This window comes from Hesperophylax consimilis, chromosome 18, assembly GCF_061612785.1.
Source record: "Hesperophylax consimilis isolate HC1 chromosome 18, BYU_Hcon_1.0, whole genome shotgun sequence".
Classification (NCBI taxonomy): domain Eukaryota; kingdom Metazoa; phylum Arthropoda; class Insecta; order Trichoptera; family Limnephilidae; genus Hesperophylax; species Hesperophylax consimilis.
This window is the reverse complement of record NC_142853.1, coordinates 10,529,454-10,554,968: the sequence shown is the minus strand read 5'-3', so window position 1 is coordinate 10,554,968 and position 25,515 is coordinate 10,529,454. Positions and strand designations below refer to the sequence as shown.

Below are 25,515 nucleotides of genomic sequence, written 5' to 3'. Positions count from 1 at the left end.
ACTACTCTCCGAACAGATTTTATAGAAACTCCAGTTGATTTGGCAACTAGCTGTGCTGGTGTAGAAACAACACTCATATCGTTTTTAATTTCCGATTCAAAGTACAGGGTTTTCCAATAAGAGGTCTTATTTTGAATAGCCCGCTATATCGGTAGATATTACTTTGGAAGCTGTTATTTTTTGACACTTGACAAGTAGAAACTACGCCATTAATAAAAATGGAACGATACACGCTTCAACAACGCATTGAAATTGTTAAAATTCACTTGAGTGAATCAAATGCAAATCATCTTGAGTGATGAGGCCCATTTGCACCTCGGTGGCTTCGTCAACGAGCAAAATTGTCGCATCTGGGGCTCGGAAAACCCAAAAGTTATTGTTAAAAAGCCTCTCTATCCTCAACGTGTGACTGTTTGGTGCGGTTTATGGTCCGGCGGAGTCATTGGACCTTACTTTTTCGAAAATGAGGCTGGAGCAACAGTGAATGGATTTCGCTATCAAGAGATGATTAATGATTTTTTTATGGCCGGAATTGGATGGTTTTGATCTGAACAACGTTTAATTTCAACAAGACGGCGCTACGTGCCACACAAGCAACGAAACCATTGATCTGTTACGATTGAATATCAAAATAACACCTCTTATTGGAAAACTCTATCTTTGTAAAGATTATGTGCAAGTTCTTTCGTTTGGCTGGTCAATGGTTTACCTCGACCAGAATCTTTTTTTTGACTCCATTTTAAAAATCGCAATAATTCTACCAACAGAAACCTAACTAGGTACCTCTCCACTGCGTTTCTATTGGGCTACTGCGTTCTCAGAGGGCTGATGTTCCTGGTTCCAGCGGCTGTTAGGTGCCAGTTCGAACCAGTTTGACGCGTGCACCAATCCATTCAAACGTGGGCTCTAATGGTTGGTCTATTTTTAACTATCAACTAAACCAGTGCTCCGCAACCGGTGTGCCGTGGCACACTGGTGTGCCGTGGCACACTGGTGTGCCGTGAGCCGGACACAGGTGTGCCGCGGTCAAATTCAATGTATTTGACATTTTACAATATATCATTACGTATTTAATACACAGTGACTAAATATTTTTCATAATATTGTCTTTTTTGATTGTCTGCCGATACTGTTAAAAGACGTTTTCACAATATATTAGGAACACTGATTAGAAAACTGTTATTGGCTGAAAAATTTGCGCTTCAGATCGACGAAACCATCGATATTAAAAATAAAGCACAGTTGATAGCTATTGTACGTTTCGTTGACGAGGACTTAATTAAAGAACATTATTTATTTTGTAAGGATGTTCAAAACGAACTACCGGTGAAGAAATTTTTCAAGTAACCGATGATTTCTTCAAAATATATCATATTAAATGGAGCAATTGCATTGCTGTTTGCACGGGTGGTGCTGCGGCAATGACGGGTAGTAAAAAAGGTTTTGTCTCTTGTGTAAAACAAAAAAATCCAACGTTACAATTTACACACTGCTGCATACATCGCGAAGCATTGATGGTCAAAAATTTACCAGAGGAACTTTTGAACACGATGAATGAATGCATTAAAATCGTAAACATAATTAAATCAAGAGCCCTAAACTCGCGATCTTTGGAATACTCTGTGCAGAAATGGGAGCCGAATATGAATCCTTATTGTTTTATGCTGAAATTCTTTGGCTATCCCGAGGCAAAAGTTTTGGCTAGATTGTTTGAGCTTCGTCACGAGGTGAGTGAGTTTCTTTTAAATCAAAATATGCCCGAACTATATCAGCACCTTGATGATAATTACTGGTTAGCCAAACTTGCATACATGGCTGATATATTCGAGCATTTGAAAGGACTTAATAACGAACTATGGCAGAAAGAGTTGCAAAAAGGATTTTTGGAAATGTACCAAAGGACCAACCATAGTACAATTGAAAACAAACAATTAACTGTGGATCTGGCCCAACAACATTTAAGTATGCTTCAGCACAAATTTGGTCAGTATTTTTATTCCATTAATACGGAACAATACGATTGGATTCGAAATCCTTTTGCAACCAATGCAATAAATTCTACAGAAGCACTGCCTCTGCAAATTCGAGAGGAATTTACAGATTTAAATAATGACATTAAAACTTCACTTCTCCGAAGATCCATTATATGTTTTCTGGATTTACGTTAAAAAAGAATATCCTCGCATTTCCGTCAAAGCATTCCATTTTCAACGACATGTAAGCAATTTTTTTCAACGCTTGTATTAATTAAAAATGATAAGCGGTCATGCTTAAAAGGTCTTGACCAAGAACTTCGGGTTGCGCTGTCAAAAATCGAGCCGAATATAAAACTTTTGTGTTCATTGAAACAAGCGCAGGTTAATTTAACAATTAATCGCTCATTAATTTATTAATATTTTATAATAATTATTAAGATTGCGTAAAAATAAATATGTTATAGTTATATGTATGTAGGTATGTATACTTTTCAAATAAAAAACAATAAATTATTGTAAAATTTGTGTATCAATTAAATACCTATATATTTAAGCTTTCGGTGTGCCGCGGAATTCTAGGAAGAAATTTGGTTTGTCCTAGGTGAGAAAAGGTTGCGGAGCACTGAACTAAACACTACCATTTGATCTTGCTGCTCTGAAGGTATGTGTATGTTTTTACAATTACACCAATTACCAAAATTAATTCCACGAAATTGCTTTGTATTGATATCAGTTAGTGGACGAAACAAGAACTATGTACATAGATGTGTATGGGGATAACCGTGACGTCATTTGGCATGCCAAACGTAAGCGTGCCGAGCACTCACGCGTCATAATGACGTCACAACAGCCACAAAGAAAGATTTTGTTTGTGTGTTTGGTAAATATTTGCGATAAGCCACTTCAAATAGCATTGAACTTGTAACAGGACACAATGGGCAGACAGATGTTCGTGTGTAACAAATTAGATTGGTTGAAATATTTACAAACTAGCTGACGTGTACCCAACGTTGCTGGGAGTTATCCGTATGAGACAGACATACACTATCATGGATTTTTCTGTAGGCCTTTTATAAGATATACAATTCCTTAGTACATTATTTTGATCTATCTCATAAGGTAAAATATCGCATACACGAACATGTAAAATAGTGCCAAAATACCAACACATCTCCACCTCAAAACATTTGTAGTATCACAAAGTATTAATACAAATCATATTAATACTGACGTAAGTTTTTGTACAATTTTTCAATGATTTTCATTATTTTATTCATATATATCAACTTTGTCTTTACCAATTTCATAATTAATTTGTACTGTTTTCAGTTCGTATTGTTCGTATTATTCGCATCGTAGTTCATGCTTTGTATTGTGTTATTATTGGATAATAGTCAGTAAACAAATGTAATGTAATAAATAATAAACACAAAAGAAAAAGAGTCACAAAAAATATTTTGTACGAGGTGGCGGGACATTTGTAGTGCATCTTATACAACACTACCCGAGATAGAAATCGCACGAGCAAAGTCGGGTCATTTCAAAATTAGAAATAAAACAATTTGATGAAAGTCCAATACTTACCTTAAAGTAAAAAAAAACTATTTACACATGACAAATAAGAAGGCGCCGAAAAATATACTTGTTTTTTAACAGGATGTGGTCAGTTATGGTGTTTTAAACGAAGCCTTTTTCGTCCAATTTCCGTATGGGTTAAGGCGAAGCTTAATGCTTAATCACTATTTTGATCAAAGATATTAGAAGAACGAGATATGCTATGTTGGCCGCCGGACCGTAGCCGGAGTACTACCTAATTAGGGTACTTTGAACGGTATCGGGACGTGTACGCACAGAAATCTGTTCTATGTATTGGTGCGGATACCTTAGCGATGCCTTAGCGTAAGCGAAGGTGTGCAGTAGTATTGGTGAACAAAACCGGCGACACTCGGCAAAACAATTCCACTCAGTACGAACTGCGCATAGCACATCTCGTTCTTCTAATATCTTTGATTTTGATTAATCTTTATAACGAATTGGTGTACAATACGACTACCAAAAAATATGCTTTAGATAAATTGAAGGTTTTATTGACGTTTCGCTTGAGTAGAATACAAATAAAAAAATAAATCATTCAATAAAAAATATAAATGTAAACTACAATTTTTTATGTATATAAATGTATGAACGCGCAAAGGAAATAACTTTATTTTAAATACAGTATTATAGATAAGATTATCTGTGACAGTTTCACTTGATTAACTTTATTGTTTCTTTTAAAATTATTTGCAAAATAAAAAATAAATAAAACAGTTTTGTGCTTGAAATCGAACGTTTCTAGACTCCACTTGACAAGCGAGTTTAATGCCTATTACCTACAATATAAGGTATACCAAGAATATACACATTTTTGGCTTGTAGATTCCTCTTAAGTAACAAATTGAGATAATGATATCCTCACTGGGATCTTCCGTGCTGAGGATTTCATTTATATAATATTAAATCTTAGCATTATGAATAATATGAAATAATTATAATATACGAAGTTCTATTACGAAGTTATTATTATGAAGTTCTTCATGGAGAATTCGTCTAACAGTGGTGTCCGGAATTTCCAGAGCAACTGCATGTTTGCGAGCCGAACGCCGGGGAGAACGCAGAATTGACTGCCTCACTCTTTCCACAGCTTCCGGTGTTCTGCTGGTCCGTTGATGTCCATTTCTGGGTTTAGCGACACTTCCACACTCCCGAAGTGAGTTGACCCACGACAGAATCGAATTACGGCCAGGAACGAGTCTGTGAGGAGGAATTTCGAAGCGAGCGCGAAAGGCACGTTGCGTAGCAACAACTGAGCGACCGTTACAAAAGAAGCTCTCGACGGCGAAGGCCCGCTGCTCTCTAGACCACAGCATACCTAATGGCAAATGGCAACTGACGAGAATGGGAAACAAACTTGGGGACGTCCCCCTCCAGATGCGCCCCCTCCCGCCCCTCTACCTGCCCAACTCAACGGTCGGGAATTTTTTCAAATAAGTAAGTTTCTCTGGCGCACCCTGTATATAGGACGTAGGTAGTGTTATTCCGAACTAATTATAAATATTACAATGTGCGTTTTTTGTGCAGTTTGTGGTTTCGGTTTAAGTCTGTATTTGGTATCAGTATGTTTTCTATATCTGATCTCCCTATATTTTGTATCCAGCTTTTCATTTGAGACTAGCTGTTCCCTGCCACGCGCTGCTGTGGATCAGTCTGTATGTGCAGAGAGAGAAACAATAGCGCGTTTTACGTTTACGTCTAACAGATGGCATTCTTTTTTTTTTAAATGTACCTGTCACAGGTGACATCTATTTTAATGTAGCCATATAAAAACACACACGTATTTGAATGCAAAGTTGTGTCAAAATTTCAAAGCAATCGGTGAAGAACTTTCAGAGATTTAAGATTTTAAACAAACGAACATTTACATTTTTATTTATATAGATTTAAATGTTACAATAATATTGTTGTGATTTTTGAATGAGAGTGGGATTTTGTTGTAGTGTTTAGTATCACAGGAAGATGTTGGACGTTATTTGAAATATTCTGTCGTCTGTCATGGTTTTGTTTAACTATGTGGTAGGTATTAAGTATGTGGTAGTGTTGAATTTTAAAAATGATAATGAAATACTATAATATGAGTTTATATGGCAATGACAGATGATTTCATATGATCTATTCAAGGTGTTGACTTTTTACGATTTAGTACCGTCTTAAAATATTATTTTTTTGTCTAATGGCTGAATCTGATTGGATAAGTTTGAAAGAAATTATGGTGCAAGTGTAAACCAAAGATTTTTTTATATTGGTCTCGATATAGTTTTCGTATGGGGATCGGTATGAAAAAAACAGCATCGTGTAACACGCCCATTATTAAAGTGACTACACAGCGCCTTTAAGGTGATTTTGCACAAAAACGGCGCTATACAAATCATCAAGTATTTTTAATATTAATATTATAATTTAAAATTGTGCTTACGTAGGAACTGGACTGTTGAAGTGTAGAGGGCAGAATTGATTTCTGAGATGACAGATGTTGTTCTGGAGTGACCTGTAATAAAAGAAATAATAAATTAAGTTCTGGTAAAATCATCAGTCCGTCTAGAAACTGTTCAATGTTTCTTTTTTTAATATTTTATTTATTTCATATTCATTTATAGCAAATAGTTGCCATTTATGTACGTGGGGGTACCCAAAAGAAATCGAACTTTTTTTTTCGTCTTCTGTGATAACTGACAGCGCCTCTGTCGTTTTTGGTTCACCTCAGCAATGTCGGCAAAACGTTTTTATTTCATGTATCTTTTCATTCGGGGAAATAAAAAAAAGTCGCGACCCTGTTCATCCCCAAATCTTCCGCTAAAATTCGCTGAACTGAACTCCAAGCTACTCCAGAGAGCTTCACAATTTCTTCAATGGTACGGCGTCGATCCTTCAGGATTTCACGAATTTTTTCAACATTTTTATCGGTTCGGGCCGTGGAAGGACGACCAGAGCGAGGTTTGTCCTCAATTGACATTACACCTCTTTTGAACGGGGAATACCACCCAAACACTTGTGTTTTCCCAATAGCATCATCTTTGTAGGCCGTTTTTAACATTTCAATAGTTTCTGTGCCAGTTTTTCCGAGCAGAAGCAAAACTTTATTGCAGCGCGCTGTTCACGAGAATTAGCCATCGCTAAAATGACGAGCACACAAAACAACGGTCACTACAAAATTCACACAAACCGAACGGAACCTTCTTTGGCATACGCTTGAGTTGACTGAGAAATGGTAGCTCTATACGCTCCTAGCGATAGAGCGCGGTACTACAACAACTCCGCCCACAACAACATCAGTTCGGTTTCTTTTGGGTACCCCCTCGTTTTGACATGTGCGTCGCTGGAGACGCGGCTTAAAATGAATATTTTTTTACATGCAATGTAGAAAGGAGCGAGTAAAAGATAAACACATATTTATATTAAAAAATAATTCCAATTATAAAAAATATGAACTAATCGAATAAAATATGTGTAAAATATATTAAGGCGAATTATTTAATTATCAATTTATTTCTGTATTTCACGCCCAGTTGGGGTTTATATGTTTATTTTGTAACACATAGAATTAAAAATTAAATTAGCATAACATCACAAAAACACAATAACAAAATACTGTACAATGCAAGATGGAAAAATAGTAGATTACGAATAGCACAATAAATAAATTGAAATAAGTCGGAAGCAGGGATCGGCAGTTTGTTTAGATTGGTTGTTCTGCTGCCGATATAAATTCTACCAAGACCTGTTTATGTTAAGTGCGAATGGGGGGTATACAATTATTGTGATTCCGTGTTGGAGCTGTCGCAATAATACGGTAGATATTGCCTCAATAATCATAATTAAATTATTGTGATGATTGTTCAAATTGTAATGCCCCATGACGTAGTTACGTGAGAATACCAGTAAAACACACAAACTAATATAAAGTATGTACAATATATGGGTGCATATTGAGTTCGTCATCAAAAATCCGACAAAGAAAACGTCATGTTTCCGAGCAGAGCGCTTGGGATAGATGGTCGAATTCTCTCAACATTTTTCGGAGTTGTAAAGGTTCTCTCGGGTCCTTTTCTTTTCGCAGACGCATTTTCTGAACCCCTGAACGTATCTACCCATCCTAAAATCGATTGCTGGGAAGGTACACGACCGCAGGGGGGAATTGCGAACCTTAAACGGAAAGTCGATCGAGAGATCGAGATTCTTGGGGGAAGTAGGCATCTACCGAAAAAGTAGGTGTTCCTTCACCGACCACTGCATGTTTACGACTTGCGACTAAAAACCATTATGACAAAAACTTTCACCTTCTATCGTGACCATCCCCCACCGCCCGCGACCCCCTCGGCCATCAGGGCACCCTTTTCAAAAATACGAGCGCCACCTTATACCATACCACATTGTAGTAAAAAACTTCCATTAAAATTCAATAACTACTCAAAAAAAAAAAATTATTCATTTATTTATTTATTTACGGTATATATTATCTGGAAAAGTACCTAGTTTTAAAATTTTCATTTTTATTTATGGTGGAGTTCCACTGTAATGATTTTAAATAAAACAATTATTAACTTTGGTCCACTTTTATTTCGTAAGCCGGACCTGTTTCAACCTGTTACGATCACCTACCTTCAGATAGCACATTTATTGCTGGTCCTGCTCCTGTCTACATAATAAAAATGGAAATGTTTGGAACTGGTTTATTTTAAATAGTTTGGTTACCATTTACAAAAATTATATTCATATAGTATAATCAAATACACGTGCAGTCTGACAAAATAAAGTAGAGAAAAAAAAGTAGGGTGGAATGATAAGTCTTGATTCAAAATCCTCCTTAGTGAGCGATCAGCAATGCCCAATGCAATCGCATGCTTCCGGGCAGAACGCCTAGGCGACCGTTCGATAGCTTTTCTCACTCTCGTTAAATTTTCGGGTGTTCTTACCGTTTTAGGTCTTCCTAAACCCTTAGGTCTTAGTGTGGAACCAGTTTCTTCGAATGTACGCACCCAACTCGCGATTAAATTACGAACGGCGACGAAAGAATGAAAATTTTCAAGAAACGTGCGGACAGCGAACCCCGGTGTTTTCCGGACCAAACCACGGTAACGACTGAAAACGGCACGACCCTCCCAAAACAATGAGACCTCGCCCAGGTTCCTACCCCCACCAAGCGGTATGCACCGGCCCTTCAAAACTGCGCTGTCTGTTTTGCTGAACTCTTTATTAACGTTGAAAGTAAGCCCGTCGTTCCACGGCTCGGTAAGCAATCGACAAACCGAATGCTGCAAGACCCTGCGCAGAAAGTTGCACACTGAACTGCGCTGCAGACCATTACCTAACTATAGCGAACTTAATTTTCCGCGCAGCGTCTTGCTGCATTCGTTTTGTGTCGATTGCTTACCGACCCGTGGGACGACTGAGAATGGTTATTTTTTTACATTAATATCACACAGCAGGCACCTGAAAAAAACAATTTCCATCAGGGCATATGTTATCTTAAAGAATGCTGTGTAAAGGGTTTTATTGAGGAGAGGAAGGAGTGAATAAAGAGATCCAAAGAGGCCGGCAAATCGTTCCACAGCCGAGCTGTTGTACGTGTCGTACAAGCGACCCGTTATCCTTGTATAAATTGTATGGCGTGCGTTTGACATCTATAAGTATTACATCTTCATACTATACCAGTGTATGATCTGGATAATGTCCCGCGAGGTGATTCCTGAAATGAGAAATACTTGTCAATTACAATATAATTTAATATGCATAGGATGTAATATTACACCTCCTCGTAGAGCGAAACAAAGATCCTATTTGGCATGATTTACGACGACTAGATCGTAGATGTGTGGTTTTTATACATAATATGTATTTTACTTTTAGGGTGACAGAACGTATCCGACATACTTTAAATAGCGTATTAGAGTACAAAATATAGACGGCATTTTGGTCTCCGATTTCACCCGCCCAGACATTTAAGGCCCTAGTATACGTTGGGCCAACGAATTGTGCCAACCCGCCAACGTGTTAACGCTGTTAGCGCCAAGATCCTTTGATTTATGCACGAAAAACCGATATCGGTCAATACACGTCAAATGGTCCTGTACGTAGGCCAGCGCATTGGCCCAACGTATACTGGCATATTCGTAAATACCCGACGCGTTATCCGTCCGAAGTAGCTTCGGAAGTACCAGACGTGTCAGACTAACACGTCAGTCATCTACGAGACTGCATAATATTATACGTGATATTCTATCAGATACTTATAAGCGTATTGAATTGTCATTGGAATTAAACAGCAAAATAAAAGAAGATAAGGCCATAGTATAAAAGTATTTTTTTTTTAAATAAAAAACGCTGGACAATTCTCAGTCATAAAATATTTTCGGACGGGATTTCTAAATTAACTTGGTCAATTTGTTCTTCTTCCCTTATTTATTTAAATTTTCCAAATATGTATGGATGGCTGGCCCAAAGTTTTTTGGATTTTCTTCTAAACATTTTATCATTGCATCACAATGTTCTAGGTACCTTCTTTTCATGTCATCAACATCGTTCATTGGTCCATTGTTTATGAGTTTTGGAGTATCGATACCAACAATTTCTATTTCTACTGCCGTCTTCTTTGAATCTATTCCTTGTCCTAATTTTTTAAACTTGTCACTACCAGTTCTGTCATTGAAGTCCTCCTTAAATTTCTTCTTCCACAAATTCGCAACGTCATTTTTAGTTGGCATATAGAACCTGAAAATATAAGAGTGATGTATATACATAGAAAAATATTGAACGTTTTTTAAATAAAATTTCTAAAAGATATCTACAATTTATATAATAAGAATAGTATACATTGACAGTCATACATATAAAGATTCACTAATACGCGCTGCAGCGTTGGTATATAGCTATACGATGAAGAGGGCCTATACTGCTCGGGTTAAACCGCAAAAAACAGGGTCATTTTCTTATTTCGCGTTTTGTTGATAACTTCGCGTTTCTTCAGATGACATAAATAATGACATTTGTAATTTGATTGATCCTGTCTATTTTTATAGGCGGCCCATTCGAATATGCGTCCCGAATTTGCTTTGGTAAAACGATATTTCGATTTAAAATAACATTACAGAAACGCTGTAAATGGGTATTACTTATTTTACAAGCAATAATTATTCGCCTGAAACACTCATCCACATTGAAAAATCTCCTGATAAAAGATACATGACGCCAACGGGACTCGAACCCGTGTCCCTTCGATTTCCGGTCGACAGCTCTGACCACTGAGCTATGGCGGCTTATCTCTTATCCGCGAAATAATTCAATATATACTAGTGTTTCATTCAACAATTACTGCTTGTTACATTTTTTTCCACCTGAAAACAACATACTTTATTTTATATGAGAAAGGCATTGTAAGTGCTAACTCTCTCACTAGATGGCGTCGAGACAAATTGTCTACATTTTTAGGTGAAATACTAGAACTTGTCAAATATTAATTTATTTTTTTTGTGTATTACTGCTTTTTAACATTTCCACTACGCGACAGACCAATATTTGTCAAACTTCGCGAAAAAACATCAACAATTTCGGGCATTATTTCTATTGCCGAGGCTATACTGAAGGGGCTAGCCGTTATAATCTGACAGCTATTAATACGGCCGGTATCCACAGCGATTATGAGTAACGTTTTTTATTATCCCGACCTTATTCGCCCGTTTAATATTTATACAGCGATTATGATTAAGACGGTCTGCTTACGAAACCCTAAAAAACTAGGTACCTACCTATCGTTTAAGATATTTTCATAGTCGTCTCCGTATTCTTCCATTTTCTCCGCACAAAAAGTATGATATGCCGAGGCAGCAGAATGTACTCGGTTGAAAATTTTAATGAGGTGCCTCTTGGCTTCTTCGCCTACTGGTCTTACTCTCAATGCTTCTACAACATCCGTTCGGTGATTATGAGATTCTTGAAATTTTATTACACAAGGCCATTCCTCTGCAAAGTATGTCTGTATCTTTGACTTAGAATCCTCAAATATTTTCTTTATAATGACAGTTATTTTTGCTTTACAGTCCATATTCTTAGACTTCCTTTTACGTTTATTGGTTTGAGTTTCATGTTCTGAGTTTCCCGTTCTTTTATTTTTTATTGAAGTATTGAAATGACATCTATATATTCTTTTGAACAAATTTCGAGGAGCGTTAGGAGGCACTTCAAAAGTTTTCTCAATAGTCCATGTTTCTTTTGTGAAATTCTGTAGGTCAGTCATCCATTTCTGTAACAAAAATTTAGTCAAAATACTTTATTGAAGAATGTGGATTTTATCAGATTGTGTAATTCTTAAAAACCACATGATCTACCTCTACAATTAAACAACATTTATCAACTCAGAATTATTATTACAATTATATAATTTCGAAAAAGTTAACCCCCTAAAGAGCACCCTCAGGCACCTGCCCCTACACACACAATAATGTTATGTTATTAATCCATATAAATAAGCTAAAGAAAAGAATTGCAGGCACGGAACAGTAAAATTAAATTATACTTAAAACACCATATTACCTCCCAACAAACAACATATTTAAACTCTTTCCAGTCCCACCTCATACCTCTATCAAACTCTTTCCAGTCCCACCTCATACCTCTACCAAACTCTTTCCAGTCCCACCTCAAACCTCTATCAAACTCATTCCAGTCCCACCTCATACTTCTATCAAACTCTTTCCAGTCCCACCTCATACTTCTATCAAACTCTTTCCAGTCCCACCTCATACCTCTACCAAACTCTTTCCAGTCCCACCTCATACCTCTACCAAACTCTTTCCAGTCCCACCTCATACCTCTACCAAACTCTTTCCAGTCCCACCTCATACTTCTATCAAACTCTTTCCAGTCCCACCTCATACTTCTATCAAACTCTTTCCAGTCCCACCTCATACCTCTACCAAACTCTTTCCAGTCCCACCTCATACCTCTACCAAACTCTTTCCAGTCCCACCTCATACCTCTACCAAACTCTTTCCAGTCATACCTCAAACCTCTAAAAAAACTCTTTCCCGTCCCACCTCCATACCTTTTTCAAACTCTTTCCAGTCCCACCTCATACCTCTATCAAACATATAATTACTTCAACCACATACAGATCAAGTAACAACATATACTCACAAATAAATACTAGTACTAGAAATTACACCGTGGTAGGACTAATGGTAACTTTGTTACGCACAACAGCAGCCCAACATAATTTTGTATATAAATATATAAACCAATAGTTGAAGCTAACCTAACCTAAAAACAGGGATAAATTGTCGAGATGTAGAGCAACACAATTATATTAAACAAATAAACTCAATATAACATTGAAAATATAAAGCTACATATACAAAATGATTACAAAAACACTAATGTTACTCAAACTAAAATTACAGCTTTAAAAAAGTAAGTTTAAAGTTGGCAAAAATAAAATTCTACTGTAAACTAAATAAGTGTTGTGGTGGCTAATCAACCACAATCATAGGGTGACCATACTGACAGTAACAAGAAGGATAGTATGAATATGATTAACAAAAAATAAGCAAATGAAAATAAAAATAGGTAAATATGGACAGGTTATAACAATTATAAAGAAATAATATCTACAAAACACGAACAATTATTTACATGATTTTGTAATTTTTATCATTTTTTTAAATCTTTTATGATATATTTTTATTTTTCTTTAAAAAAACAGAAAGATAAACATTTCCGGGTTACAAATAACCGGACAATATTTGAAAAGTTCCCACTACCACTATGATAAGCGGAAAATGTTGCTTGTGTTGTGATGGAGGCCACCCGAGGAATAGCCAGCCTAGTGAACACACTACGCCTGGGTGGACCTAAACGCGATGCTAACTAATCCAGTAGTTTTTCAAATAAACTAACACGCACTCCTTTCCTAAAAGCACAAGCATCAATTTACGTACATTAGGAAATAATAATAATGCACAAAGTGTATATTGAAAACTGTTATTTCGTGTAATCTTTTTCTATATATCTATATAAATTAAAATAATATTATAACATTATTGTGTGTGATCTTGAATAAAACATGAATTTTATATTTGAATTTTTATGAATGGTTCAAATTCTACGAAAAAACTGATTCTTATACACATTATTACCTACTATTTATTTAAAAATTTGTCAATTTTACTTACCCAAATAAAATGTGATTATAAACCGTTAAAAACTTGAACACATTTGTACTTACTTCAACATCTTCTTTAGACTTAAATTTTGTCAAAATACAATGCACATCATCGTCAACTATTGGTTTATATTCGTAGTTTTCTGGTAGGTCACTTAAATCACGCATTTTTTTATGATATTACTTTTTCCGTTAAAAACAATGCATGACCTGTGAACTTTAAAACAATACTGAATAAGAGAGAGAGGTAAATAGCTGAGCTGACGTGTCGTCACGAGACGTCGGGTACTTATTGAGCGCTGCCGGAATATCCCGAATGGATAACGCGTCGGGTCGAGCGACCGAGCACTGCCGGAATATCCCGAATGAATAACGCGTCGGGTCGAGCGACCGAGCACTGCCGGAATATCCCGAATGAATAACGCGTCGGGTTGAGAGACCGAGCACTGCCGGAATATCCCGAATGGATGACGCGTCGGGTATTTTGGTACTATATAACATTATCAACTCCGCCAGCGAATCCACCGTAGATTTCTTAGTTGCACTCGTTTGGATTTTATGGCATTGGAACCTCATAAATTGCTGGCATACTGTGAAATAATTATTTCAATATTATTCTAGCTTCACTTGCAAATAGGGTTACCATCCGTCCGGGTTTCCCCGGATTTGTCCTAGTTTAGAAGGCGTCCGGGGAGCTTCCGGGCGGGGTTTCATTTGTAGTCCGGGTTTAAAAATTTAAAGTCTTGGGCCGCCCGCCACACACCGCGCCACATCGTAGAAACAATCTCGTCAGTAATTAAAATTAAATTCAATTTCTAAGAATACATCTGCATTGATTTTTACAAATTCCTTTTAAAAAGGGAAGATATTCTAAAAGCTATCGGAAAGAGTGATAAATACAAAAAAACTGAAAAGTAAAAAGGCAAGAGGCTGAGGAAAAATCTTTAATAGCTAGATAATCAAATAATGTACTTACAAGTGCTATAATTTCTATTCATTTTTGTAGTTAAAGTTATGATTGTTTTTGTTACGTAAAAAAAACGTAGAATTTTTTATTTTATTTTTTATTATTGCATAGATTTCTTGAAATTACAATTGTTATTTTTTACAACCATACTAGGCCAATGCCCGTGTTAAGGTAATATGGCTGTTGATTAAAATTTAAGGTGATATAAATGAGAATAGTTTTGGATATTTTATGCTTTAAAAAATTAATAATGTAACTTACATTCCAGTTTTTTTTGTTGTTTGTTTTTGGGGTGTTATGCCGTGTTGCGCTAACTCCTTCTTTAGCCGACGTTTCGGACAGCGTTGCAGTGTCCATCATCAGGGCAGATCCGGTAGATCCGAAGATGTGTGTGGCATAACACCCCAAAAACAAACAACAAAAATGCTTTTGGCCGTGAGAATCTAAAAACTTACATTCCAGTTAGTCTAAACTTTAAAAAGGGTCAGTTTTGTTGCTTAAGATTTAAGAAGACTGAATTTAGTTCATATTATGTTAAGAGGTATTTTGTTGTGTAAATGGCTGCTGAAACAAATTTAAAGAAGATAATTATTATTCAGTTAAAAGAGTTACCTCAACAATTGTAAGACTGAATACTAAAATGGTCTCAGTATTTTTAAGATTTTTGTTTAAAAATTTAATTGAATTTTGATAAGTTTAATATTTTAATAAGGTTTAGTTTTCATAACCAGAGTATTTTAATATTTTTTGTTTTATTTTAAGAATGAAAAAATTCTAACTGATTATGAAAACAATGTGTAACAAACTGTAATAAGATTCTGTTTTGTTAGGTACATTGAAAATGATGATAAAAGATGACAAAATTCAATTTTAAGGTCTGAAAATAAATAAAAAGGTGATTTATGACATTTTAAACTGTTTTTATTACACTGACTGCGTTTTAAAAAACCTGTTGACATGTCCGGGTTATGGGCTTTAAAATCCGGGGTTTTCACGCCTCTTGTCCTGGTTGCCAAATTTTAGAGATGGCAACCCTACTTGCAAACACTTTTGTTTTTATATGTGAAAAAGCGCATGGCTAATTCCTTATTATGTCATTTTCATTTTCTAATACGCACTGTATTACAGTAGGCACAAAAGTAATACGATGTTAACAGGAGAGCCTCATGTGAGATATCTTTATTGAAAACATAATAAAACTCGAAAATATTGTCGTATTTCTTCATTATTATTTATAATATTTTTTATAACATTACAGAGAAAAAAACATTTGGCTGAATTTAAGTAACAATCCTGGGGAAACTACGTAGAATAGAGATACACGATTTTTATAAATTTATAGACACATTATCTAGTAAGACGGTACAATTTACAAAAACATAATTTTCTAAAAAACATGCCTGTCAGTGGGCAGTCGCATACAAAAACGACGGGTGTTCGTAAGAATATAGCTGTTTCACCAGTACACACCTATTTTTTGAATGGATGTCCCTGTCTAATGCGTTGCGTTGCACGCTAGGCAAAAAGGTTATATGTAGATATTTCATCTATTCACGTTTCGTTATTGGCTATTCTTTTCTTATGCGATTCGTCATTTCGCTTTGCATCTTGAAACTGGATGTGCTATATTTTTGTTCGATTAGTATAAACATAACGCGTCTATGTATTTATGTCAACGTATATAAATTAAAATTTCTACAGTAAAAAAACCTTTTTTAAAATTATTAACAGAATAAGTACGGCAGGGTAATTTTTTAAATAATTACCGTCAACTCACAGAATACATCAAAAGTTGCAGTTTTTATTTAAAAGCATGCAAAATTTTATTATTTAATGGCCTATATATCGTAATTTAAAAAACAAAACAAATACGGTGTGTGGCAAGCCTACGCACGACGGAAGTGAAACTTTTAGTATTCTTCTCTCTCTCTCTTTTCATTTCATTCTCTCTTTTTTTCTGTCTTACGTTAGTTTGAAGATTATAGGTCAAATAATTCAACGACGAAGCATAGGTTTTCTCTTTTTAATATTTTCTTATACATGAATGAATTTCGATATAAGTATAGTTCCAAAAATTTTCAATAATTTAAAAAATAAATATATAAATATTTATATATTTATTTTGTTATATTTATATATAATATTAAATTTTCAATTTTTTACCTTAATTTTTATAGCTTCAGCTGCAGTAGATCGCAGAAGTTTTTGACGCTCTCTGTATGCTTTACTACGTTCTGCAGCCGTTTTAGATGAAGGTTTGGGAGGCTTTGATTTCTTTTCCCGCTGTCTCCACCGACTGCTGGCCTCTGCGCGCTGTCTCAATCGACGCTTGTTTACACACGCTTCGGTTGTAGGCACGACATCCCTACATCATATTTCACTGTTAGTATAATCTCGCCAATATGTTAAACAATCCTATCATGCTATTACAACAACAATACTATTTTGTGAGATATTTATCCACTCTTCTTGGTTATGTTTACCTTACGTTAATGTCATCACTGTGTGAATCAGACTTTCTTCTTCTTTGGTGATTTTCAGGGGATATTTCCTCTTGTGCCGCGAATGTTTTTCTCACTTCTATCTCGTCACTACTCATTTTTGACACTAAAACTCTGTTCCAAATCGAATAAACCACAATCAATTACGTATTTCACTCGTATTACACTCACCGCGCAGTACACGAAGCAAGCAGCTGATGCCTGGCGTGGCGTCGTTGGCTAGAGAGAGAGGAAAAGAGAGAAGAGAGAGAGAGAACGTTCGTCAGTGGCTCCCTCACCTCAGTAAGCGACTACGGTGAGAGAGCGACAGTGAACGGTGAGCGGTGGTGGGGGTCCCGTACCCCCACCACCAAATGATCATGGTTTTTCGTGACGGTCATGAGTCGGTTTTACTCCGGTCTTCGAAAATGCATGATGCGCGTAAAGAAGTTTCACTCCAAATAGTCCGTACTAGGTATATAATGCTATACATTAAGATTTAAAAAATACTTATGTAGTTTGTTAGTCACTAGAACGGTACAAAGTGACGTTTAGTTCTATATTTGAAACAATGCGGTCTGTCGGATACGTTCTGATACACCCTGATAATTCCACCTCAGTAAGCGACTACGGTGAGAGAGCGACAGTGAACGGTGAGCGGTGGTGGGGGTCCCGTACCCCCACCACCAAATGATCATGGTTTTTCGTGACGGTCATGAGTCGGTTTTACTCCGGTCTTCGAAAATGCATGATGCGCGTAAAGAAGTTTCACTCCAAATAGTCCGTACTAGGTATATAATGCTATACATTAAGATTTAAAAAATACTTATGTAGTTTGTTAGTCACTAGAACGGTACAAAGTGACGTTTAGTTCTATATTTGAAACAATGCGGTCTGTCGGATACGTTCTGATACACCCTGATAATTGTTTAAGCTGACACTGCCCGATTTTCTTCTATGAATATCGGAGCACAAAAATTTACTTTTAGGTAGGTACGTATTTTAAAGTAGGTACCTTCTCCATTCGATTAACCGTTTTCCTTGGTTGATTAATTTTTTTCGGGAAGTAACTCTTCTTTTTGTCCTATTTCCCATAGTTAACTGAAACATAATTTTCATTCAGTATAGTTGGCCATGAGATTTTGACTTCAAACTTTGCACCTCGGCGTTATGATTAGCAATATGAAACTATTATATTTTTTTTTTATTGTTTTCAATTTTAATTTTTAGAACTCCATTTTAATTTTGAGTTTTTGTTGTATGTATTCAATAATTTTATTATTCAATTTATATACAAATAAGTTCTGCCTTGTAATTATTATTACGCGTGACTATAATTAATTACAGAGCAAAACTATTAAAAAAAAAATGTATAAATAATATTATTGAATATTTAACTACACGAGCGACGAATCGAACGAACAATCGAACGAGATGTTCGATTTTCGATATAATTAATATCATTCCTTTAAATATATTAATATGGAGACATATGAACAATGATTACTGCGGTTAATAAAATCACAATAAAAAAATTTACATTTAAAAAAAAAAATGTTAAATTTATTTCAATGACCATTTTTCACTGAAACTTGCCCACCGTGCACTACTACCAGAAAAATAATACGATTAAATCGAGGAAACATCTAAACAAAAAAGGCTTTCACTTACTAAATTTGTAGACGAATTAAAATAATAAAAACACAAAATTTATTAACTAGATTAAAGTATTCGTTTGAATAAATAAAAAATTACGAAGTAAAAAATGTTACTGTGGCCTCGCGCGAAAACCGACCACACCGGCCGAGTTTCAAGCGGCAACTGATTCTAAATTTCTAAAGGGCGTAAGTGATGAACGCCTGTACGAAAATATGAGGAGCGGCGCGACGTATTTGAAGAGCATTGAGTCGAGTTTGCTCTAGCACGCCTACAAACTGGATCTTACCGAGGGGTATATTTTAATTAATTCTGATGAAAATATTAATAAAAGTTTAAATGTTTTCCGAGGAATATCTCGGGAGATTACTTATTCATCGTCTAGAAATATAAAATCTGGTCTGGTGATAAAAACGTACAGTTGAAAAACATTTAAAAAATTGTAACCTTTTGGCGTTAAAAAACTTAATTATGTATTGTTTCATAATGCTTTCACACAAACGAAGTATTGAAGTCTGTAAATCTAATATTAAACTATAGGGCGCACAGTTTACACCCGCGGATTCCCTACACAGCACCGGACAATATTTAATACTGTTTATAATCTGACGTATTTGAAGAGCATTGAGTCGAGTTTGCTCTAGCACGCCTACAAACCGGATTAAGATAAGCTAACTCGGTAAACCGAGGGGTATATTTTAATTAATTCTGATAAAAATATTACGAAAAGTTTAAATGTTTTCCGAGGAATATCTCGGGAGATTACTTATTCATCGTCTAGAAATATAAAATCTGGTCTGGTGATAAAAACGTACAGTTGAAAAACATTTTAAAAATTGTAACCTTTTGGCGTTAAAAAACTTAATTATGTATTGTTTCATAATGCTTTCACACATACACGAAGTACTGAAGTCTGTAAATCTAAAATTAAACTATAGGGCGCACAGTTTACACCCGCGGATTCCCTACACAGCACCGGACAATATTTAATACTGTTTTTAATCTACAAACTTTTACTCTAAATAAACTCAGTATCACTGGTTAAATCTGCCGGATACGTCCTGATACACATTGATGCATACAGGGTGTCCGGGGGTAAAGGGCACAAACTTCTACATGGTGGTAAACCTTTTTTTCAATATTCCATAGAATTAAAAAATTCAACTTTTTGTCAGAAAATTACCAAAACGTTTGAATTTAATTGAAATCTAAAAGTTATTAAACGTTTTTACTTGTATTTTAATGTTAAATCACCTCCAAAAGTTAGTGCACTTTACCCCCGGGAACCTTGTACACACGACAATGTACGATTTTGTTCTATGATATATAATGGATAAAGGAACCCTAAAAATTACTTTTATGTAGGTATTCAAATAATACCTTCTCCATTCCGCTACGAGTTTTCCTATATGCCGTAATTTTTTTCGGGATACATGTTTTTTTGTCTTTTTCCATAATTAACTGAGACAGACGCTTATGCATAGCCAGATTCATTTCATATGAGATATATTACAGTACCCAAAAAATGTTGTAGCTTACAGCTATACAAGGTAACAGGAAAATCGTAGTATAAGCGGGAAACGAATGAATGTACATTTTATAAAGAACCGATAAATTTTTTTAAGATCTGAGCAAGTCGATTATTTTTTAAACTATTTTTCGGCAACTATACGACTTATTTTCAAGACTTTTAACAGCTGCCATTAACACCCTAGCGAGTATTTTTTTTTATCAAATTAGAAAATTAAAAATGTATATCACAAAATCGACTACAAAAGTCTTTTTCCGGAGTTTCCGGAACCCGTGTATATAAATAATTAATATGTAACAAAGATATACAAGGTGTCCGGGGGTAAAGTGCGCTAACTTCTGGAGGTGATGATAGTACGAGTAAAAAAGTCAAAATACACAGTGCATCGAAACTTGTCAATCACACAGAAAACCCAAAAATGCGTCTTTTTCATTTATTTATTTATTAGGTACTAATTGTTAAAAAAATTTTAGAGTTGGATCCTCGCTTTGACTCATTTTAAAATACGTTAGCTAACCGATGTTAACCCCCTACCGAAAGTATTTTTTTTAAATTTGACAAATATATCCATCTTCCGACTCGATTTACTCGAAGACGAAATTTAAAATTAAGAAAAAGGTATTCCACTAAATCGACTCCAAATGTAGATTAACCCGTTGCCGACTTGTATTTTAGAGTTTCCAGTCACCATGTATATTCAACTATGTAATTATTTTTACGCTGTATCGCAGGGGAACAACTGTCACACAAAAAATATTATACATCAGTACTTTTTTTATATTAAAAATATTTAAACAATTATGAAAACCATTACAAATAAAGAAACATTAAAATTAAAATAGAGTTCTACAAAAACTTTTTTTTTCAATGTCCATATTTCACAGAAAATTGCGCACTGTGCACCTTAAAATGGAAATTAGTACCAAACAAATATGTTTTATTAATTATTAGGGGAAAAAACAAAAAAGCCTTTACTTACTTGTAGAAGAAGTCAGAATATTTTTTTTAAAAATGGAAGATTTCTCTTTCAGAATTGTTTAATTCGATAAAATAAAATTAAAATACGAGGAGAAAATCAATGCTGCGTTCTACGTAAAGACGTTTTCACGTGCCGCGTTTAGAACGGCAACTGAAACTAAACTCGCGTAAGTGAAGTCGCGCGCCGCCCGAACGACAGTAAGTAGCGAGCCGCGGTATAATTTTGAGCTAGGGTCGAGTTTGATTTGGCAGGCTTTGAAAATAAATATTTACGTGGGGTGTATTTTAAATAAGGCTTAGAGCCTAATAACGGGAGATTGCTCGAGGTTCATATTTGAATTAATTCCAACGAATTGGTAACCATTAATATCATCTTATTTTTGCCAGACGAATGAAGTTGTTTATAATTAAGGCGATGCCATACGTAGTAATGCAAAATCATGTGTTTTTGGTTTGAAAATATGATCGTCTAGAAATGTTTCAGATGCTTTAATTAAATACTGCGAGTAGAATACATCTTGGCCTTTGAAATAATCGAGTATTTTTTAGTCTTTAAGTCTTTTTTTAAGTCTTTTTATAAGCCCAGAAAAAAATAATGTAAAGGCCTGTGAAAACTGCTTTAAAGTTCAAAATCTCCTACTTACGAACTCATTTTCGGTTATGATTTTATTGTATAATGAGGCAAATTAAGTTATTTATAAAATGATCGATTTTTTTAAAAATATTTATGCCTGAAAATCCACAAAATAAAATAAAAGGCACTTTTTGGCCATGTTCTTGCATAAATCAAAACAGACGGATGGTGTTAAGCGCGAATTTAAACCTTATCGCCATCTGCGTAAGGGTTGTTATTGATAGCGGCTCAATTTAATATATTACACGACGTAGTGCATCGCCTTAAGATTAATAAAAACATTACCATACCGTTACAATATTTACGATTCGTGAAATTTGTTAAAAGTTTTTCAAGTATAAAATTAGCGGTAAGCACCACATTTTATTTTCTTAGGCGATGAATTGGTACATTCCCAAGGGATTCAGTTGGAAAGATCTTAGATTTTAGTAATACGTTTATCATAATTTATTAAAATATACCCCGCGGAAAGAACCATATTCTAGGCCTGAAAGAGCAAAATTGTCTGTAGGTCCGTTTAATACGCCGGGAAGCAACGCCGGACTTGGATTTGTTTTTTTTTAAATATAAATCTACAGTTTTATTCCGAGATTGATCATATTTTTCACACTTTAACCTTCATAACAAGAGAATGGTCTCTGTCTACATTAAATTATGAAAGATCCTCTGTAAAGCCCAGGTAACATCAGAGACTCCAGCTAGTCTAAAATATAAATTAATTACTTACCGTGTGTATGAAATTATATATGAAAAAATCGCTGGGATTTATTAAAATGTGAGCCTCAATCTTAAAGGTAAACCCCTGTTATTGGTGGTGACATACCCTATTAAGTGGAATAAGAAACCCTTTTTAACTGGTGGACGCATACTACCGGAGTTTTTTGACAACAGCAGTCGTGAAAGCGCCGACTTTCAACAGACAATAATTCTCTAACTTATTTTAAATAGCTATATCTTTTAAAATAATACTTACTGCCTCACCATGCCTGACAACGGAGTGAATACCGGTCCTCTTTTTGAAATTCTCAAGCCAACCCCGGCTGGCTTTAAATGACTCTTCCGATGCCTCGTCGATGGAAGTCTGCGGGGTTTGCTTCTGCAAATCTCCGTAGATCGCTCTTGCCTTTTCGCAAATGACGGCCGGCGTCAAGGTATCTCCTTGGAGCTGCTTCTCTGTCACCCACACCATCAGCAGTTTCTCCATATTTGCATGAAGGGAGGTTCGCAGCTTGGAAATTATCGTAAGGCCCTTAGCCGGCGTTACACTCTTTATCGACTCCTTCTGTTTAAGCACAGTACATATCATGGACGTGCTACGCTCATACTGCCTCGACAAGTCAACAACTCGAACACCTTGCTCATGTTTTTCTATAATTTCACGTTTTAATTCAATACTCATCATCTTTTTCTTAGCACTTGACTTTTCACAAACTTTCTTCCGATCCATGGTTATAAAAATAAACGCGAACACAACTTATCACAGCGGAAGCACGCTGCTAACTGATTCACTGGCCGTGGTGGCCGTGGCCGCGCACGCGCGCTACCGGCCGACCTGCTAACCCGAACTCGTATCTCGAATTTCGCTCGTAACTCAAAGCAAAAAATCACGCGCTCGCCTGCTCGTATCTCGAAAAACTCGTATGTTGGGGCACTCGTATGTCAAGGTACCACTGTACATATATTATATTTATTGAAATTTTCTACATATTTGCACCACAACTTTTTTAGCTTAAGGTAAAACCTTCTTTTTAATAAGACTCCATAAACTGAAGTTAAAGTCAGTGTTTAGCCATTAAGTGATGTTTTATTTGTAAAAAAACATGTTTTTTATAATATATTTTTTTCTTCATATTCGCACAAAATAATACAAAAACTTCCGCATCTCCGATGTGACAAGTGGATGGATGTGTTATCAATTCTACGGGTTTATATACAGTTTACTTTTGATAAAATATTCTTCCAGACAAAGGACAAAAAGTTGTAGAGTTGGTACAAATTCTTTAAATACATATGTAACCTTTACAAAAAGATTGTGATATAAAATATCAGTATAACATTATCGGACAGCAATGCCTTAGTCTCCATTCAAATAGGACCGGCGAGAGATGTAAAATTACCCTTCCCATAGGAATTGTTAATAATAATATTTTTTTTAAAGAAAGGCAAACAGATAGGTAGGTATAGTGTTTTAAACATGGCATTCCTGGAATTTATTTTTTATTTATAGAAATTTTATATCTTTAAATTCGTAGTGCGGGCGCAATAACAATGTATAAACAAATGCGGCCAACAAAATTTCATCTAATTAAATAACTAGCTGTGTATTTAAAAGTTGAGTTTGAAAAATGCTACTAGCAAAAAAAATGTCAACAGGGAAAAAATCGTTAAAAAAACTGGCAGAGATCTGACGTCTGTTCGTTGCCACTCTCAGCGGGCTTCTGTAGAAATACTAGAATTCAATACAACATTTCAATAAAAAAATATATTTAACGTGTTTACGTTAAATATATATTTTTTTATATATATATGGCCATATATTTTTATATATAGCCAAAGCGGTTTTTATTTATTTTGTGAATAATTTAATAATAACGGAAAAAGTTAATCAAGAGAAGTGGTAGCAAATAAACTTAGCCATAAAACGTTGTTTCTTATATGACTTCATAGTAAACTCGTGAAAATGAAAACTATTTATTAGTTTACGCTTATATTTTTTTATGACGTAAATAAAATTTTTATTTTAATTCTGATCAAGTCAAGCGATAGAACCAGCTTTAATGTATCCATAGCATCTTTTTTGTATGTATAATCTTTACCGATTCGTAGTAAGGATTAATCTAAATAGTGATTTTACTTATAGCTTCACCTTAAGCGGAATCTATAAGACAAAAATGTGTATATTATTGGAATACCATATATTGTAGGTAATAGGCATTAAAATCGCTTGAAAAACGCAGTCTAGAAACGTTCAATTTGAAGCAAAAAACTGTTTATTTATTTTGTAAATAATTTTATAAGAAAGCAAAAAAGTTAATCAAGTGAAATTGTCACAGATAATCTTAGCTATAATACTTATTTTTTTTAAGTTGTTTCCTTTATACGTTCATACATTTCTATTGAAAAAATATTTTTTTAAGTTGTTTACATTTATATTTTTTATTGAGTAATTTTTTATTTTATTTGTATTCTACTCAAGCGAAACGATAGGAAAATCTTCAATTTATCTAAAGCCATAGACATATGAATATTAGTAGACCTGCCCTAAGCGATTAAAAGCGTATTATTCCCCACTCCCCATACAGGTTCCATTGGAGCCGGCTGGGCTCGCGTATGGCTTCCCGTGAATCTTGAGAATGTGATGTCACCATTCGTGTTCGAACTAGCGTCGAGCTATAGTCGAGGCATTTTATGAAATAACACGGCAAAATAGTGGCTTTTGATATGAAAACTTGTAAAAATAGATGTGAAAAAGAGAATAAACCCAATTGTCGTATTACATTCCATATGTAAGCATCATTTTAAGCTTATTCACATCGTATAATAT

The 25,515-nt window shown here is 35.1% G+C and overlaps 1 protein-coding gene across 1 annotated transcript in view; it reads right to left on the bottom strand.

Moving 5' to 3' along the window:
* The window catches only part of LOC149415344 (uncharacterized), a 231,510-nt gene that overhangs the window by 90,478 nt on the left and 115,517 nt on the right, over window positions 1-25,515 (bottom strand). The window contains exon 4 of the mRNA XM_089642201.1: window positions 5,989-6,060. Within this exon, the coding sequence (XP_089498327.1) occupies window positions 5,989-6,060 (72 nt within the window). The remainder of the gene's footprint in view (window positions 1-5,988; window positions 6,061-25,515) is intronic.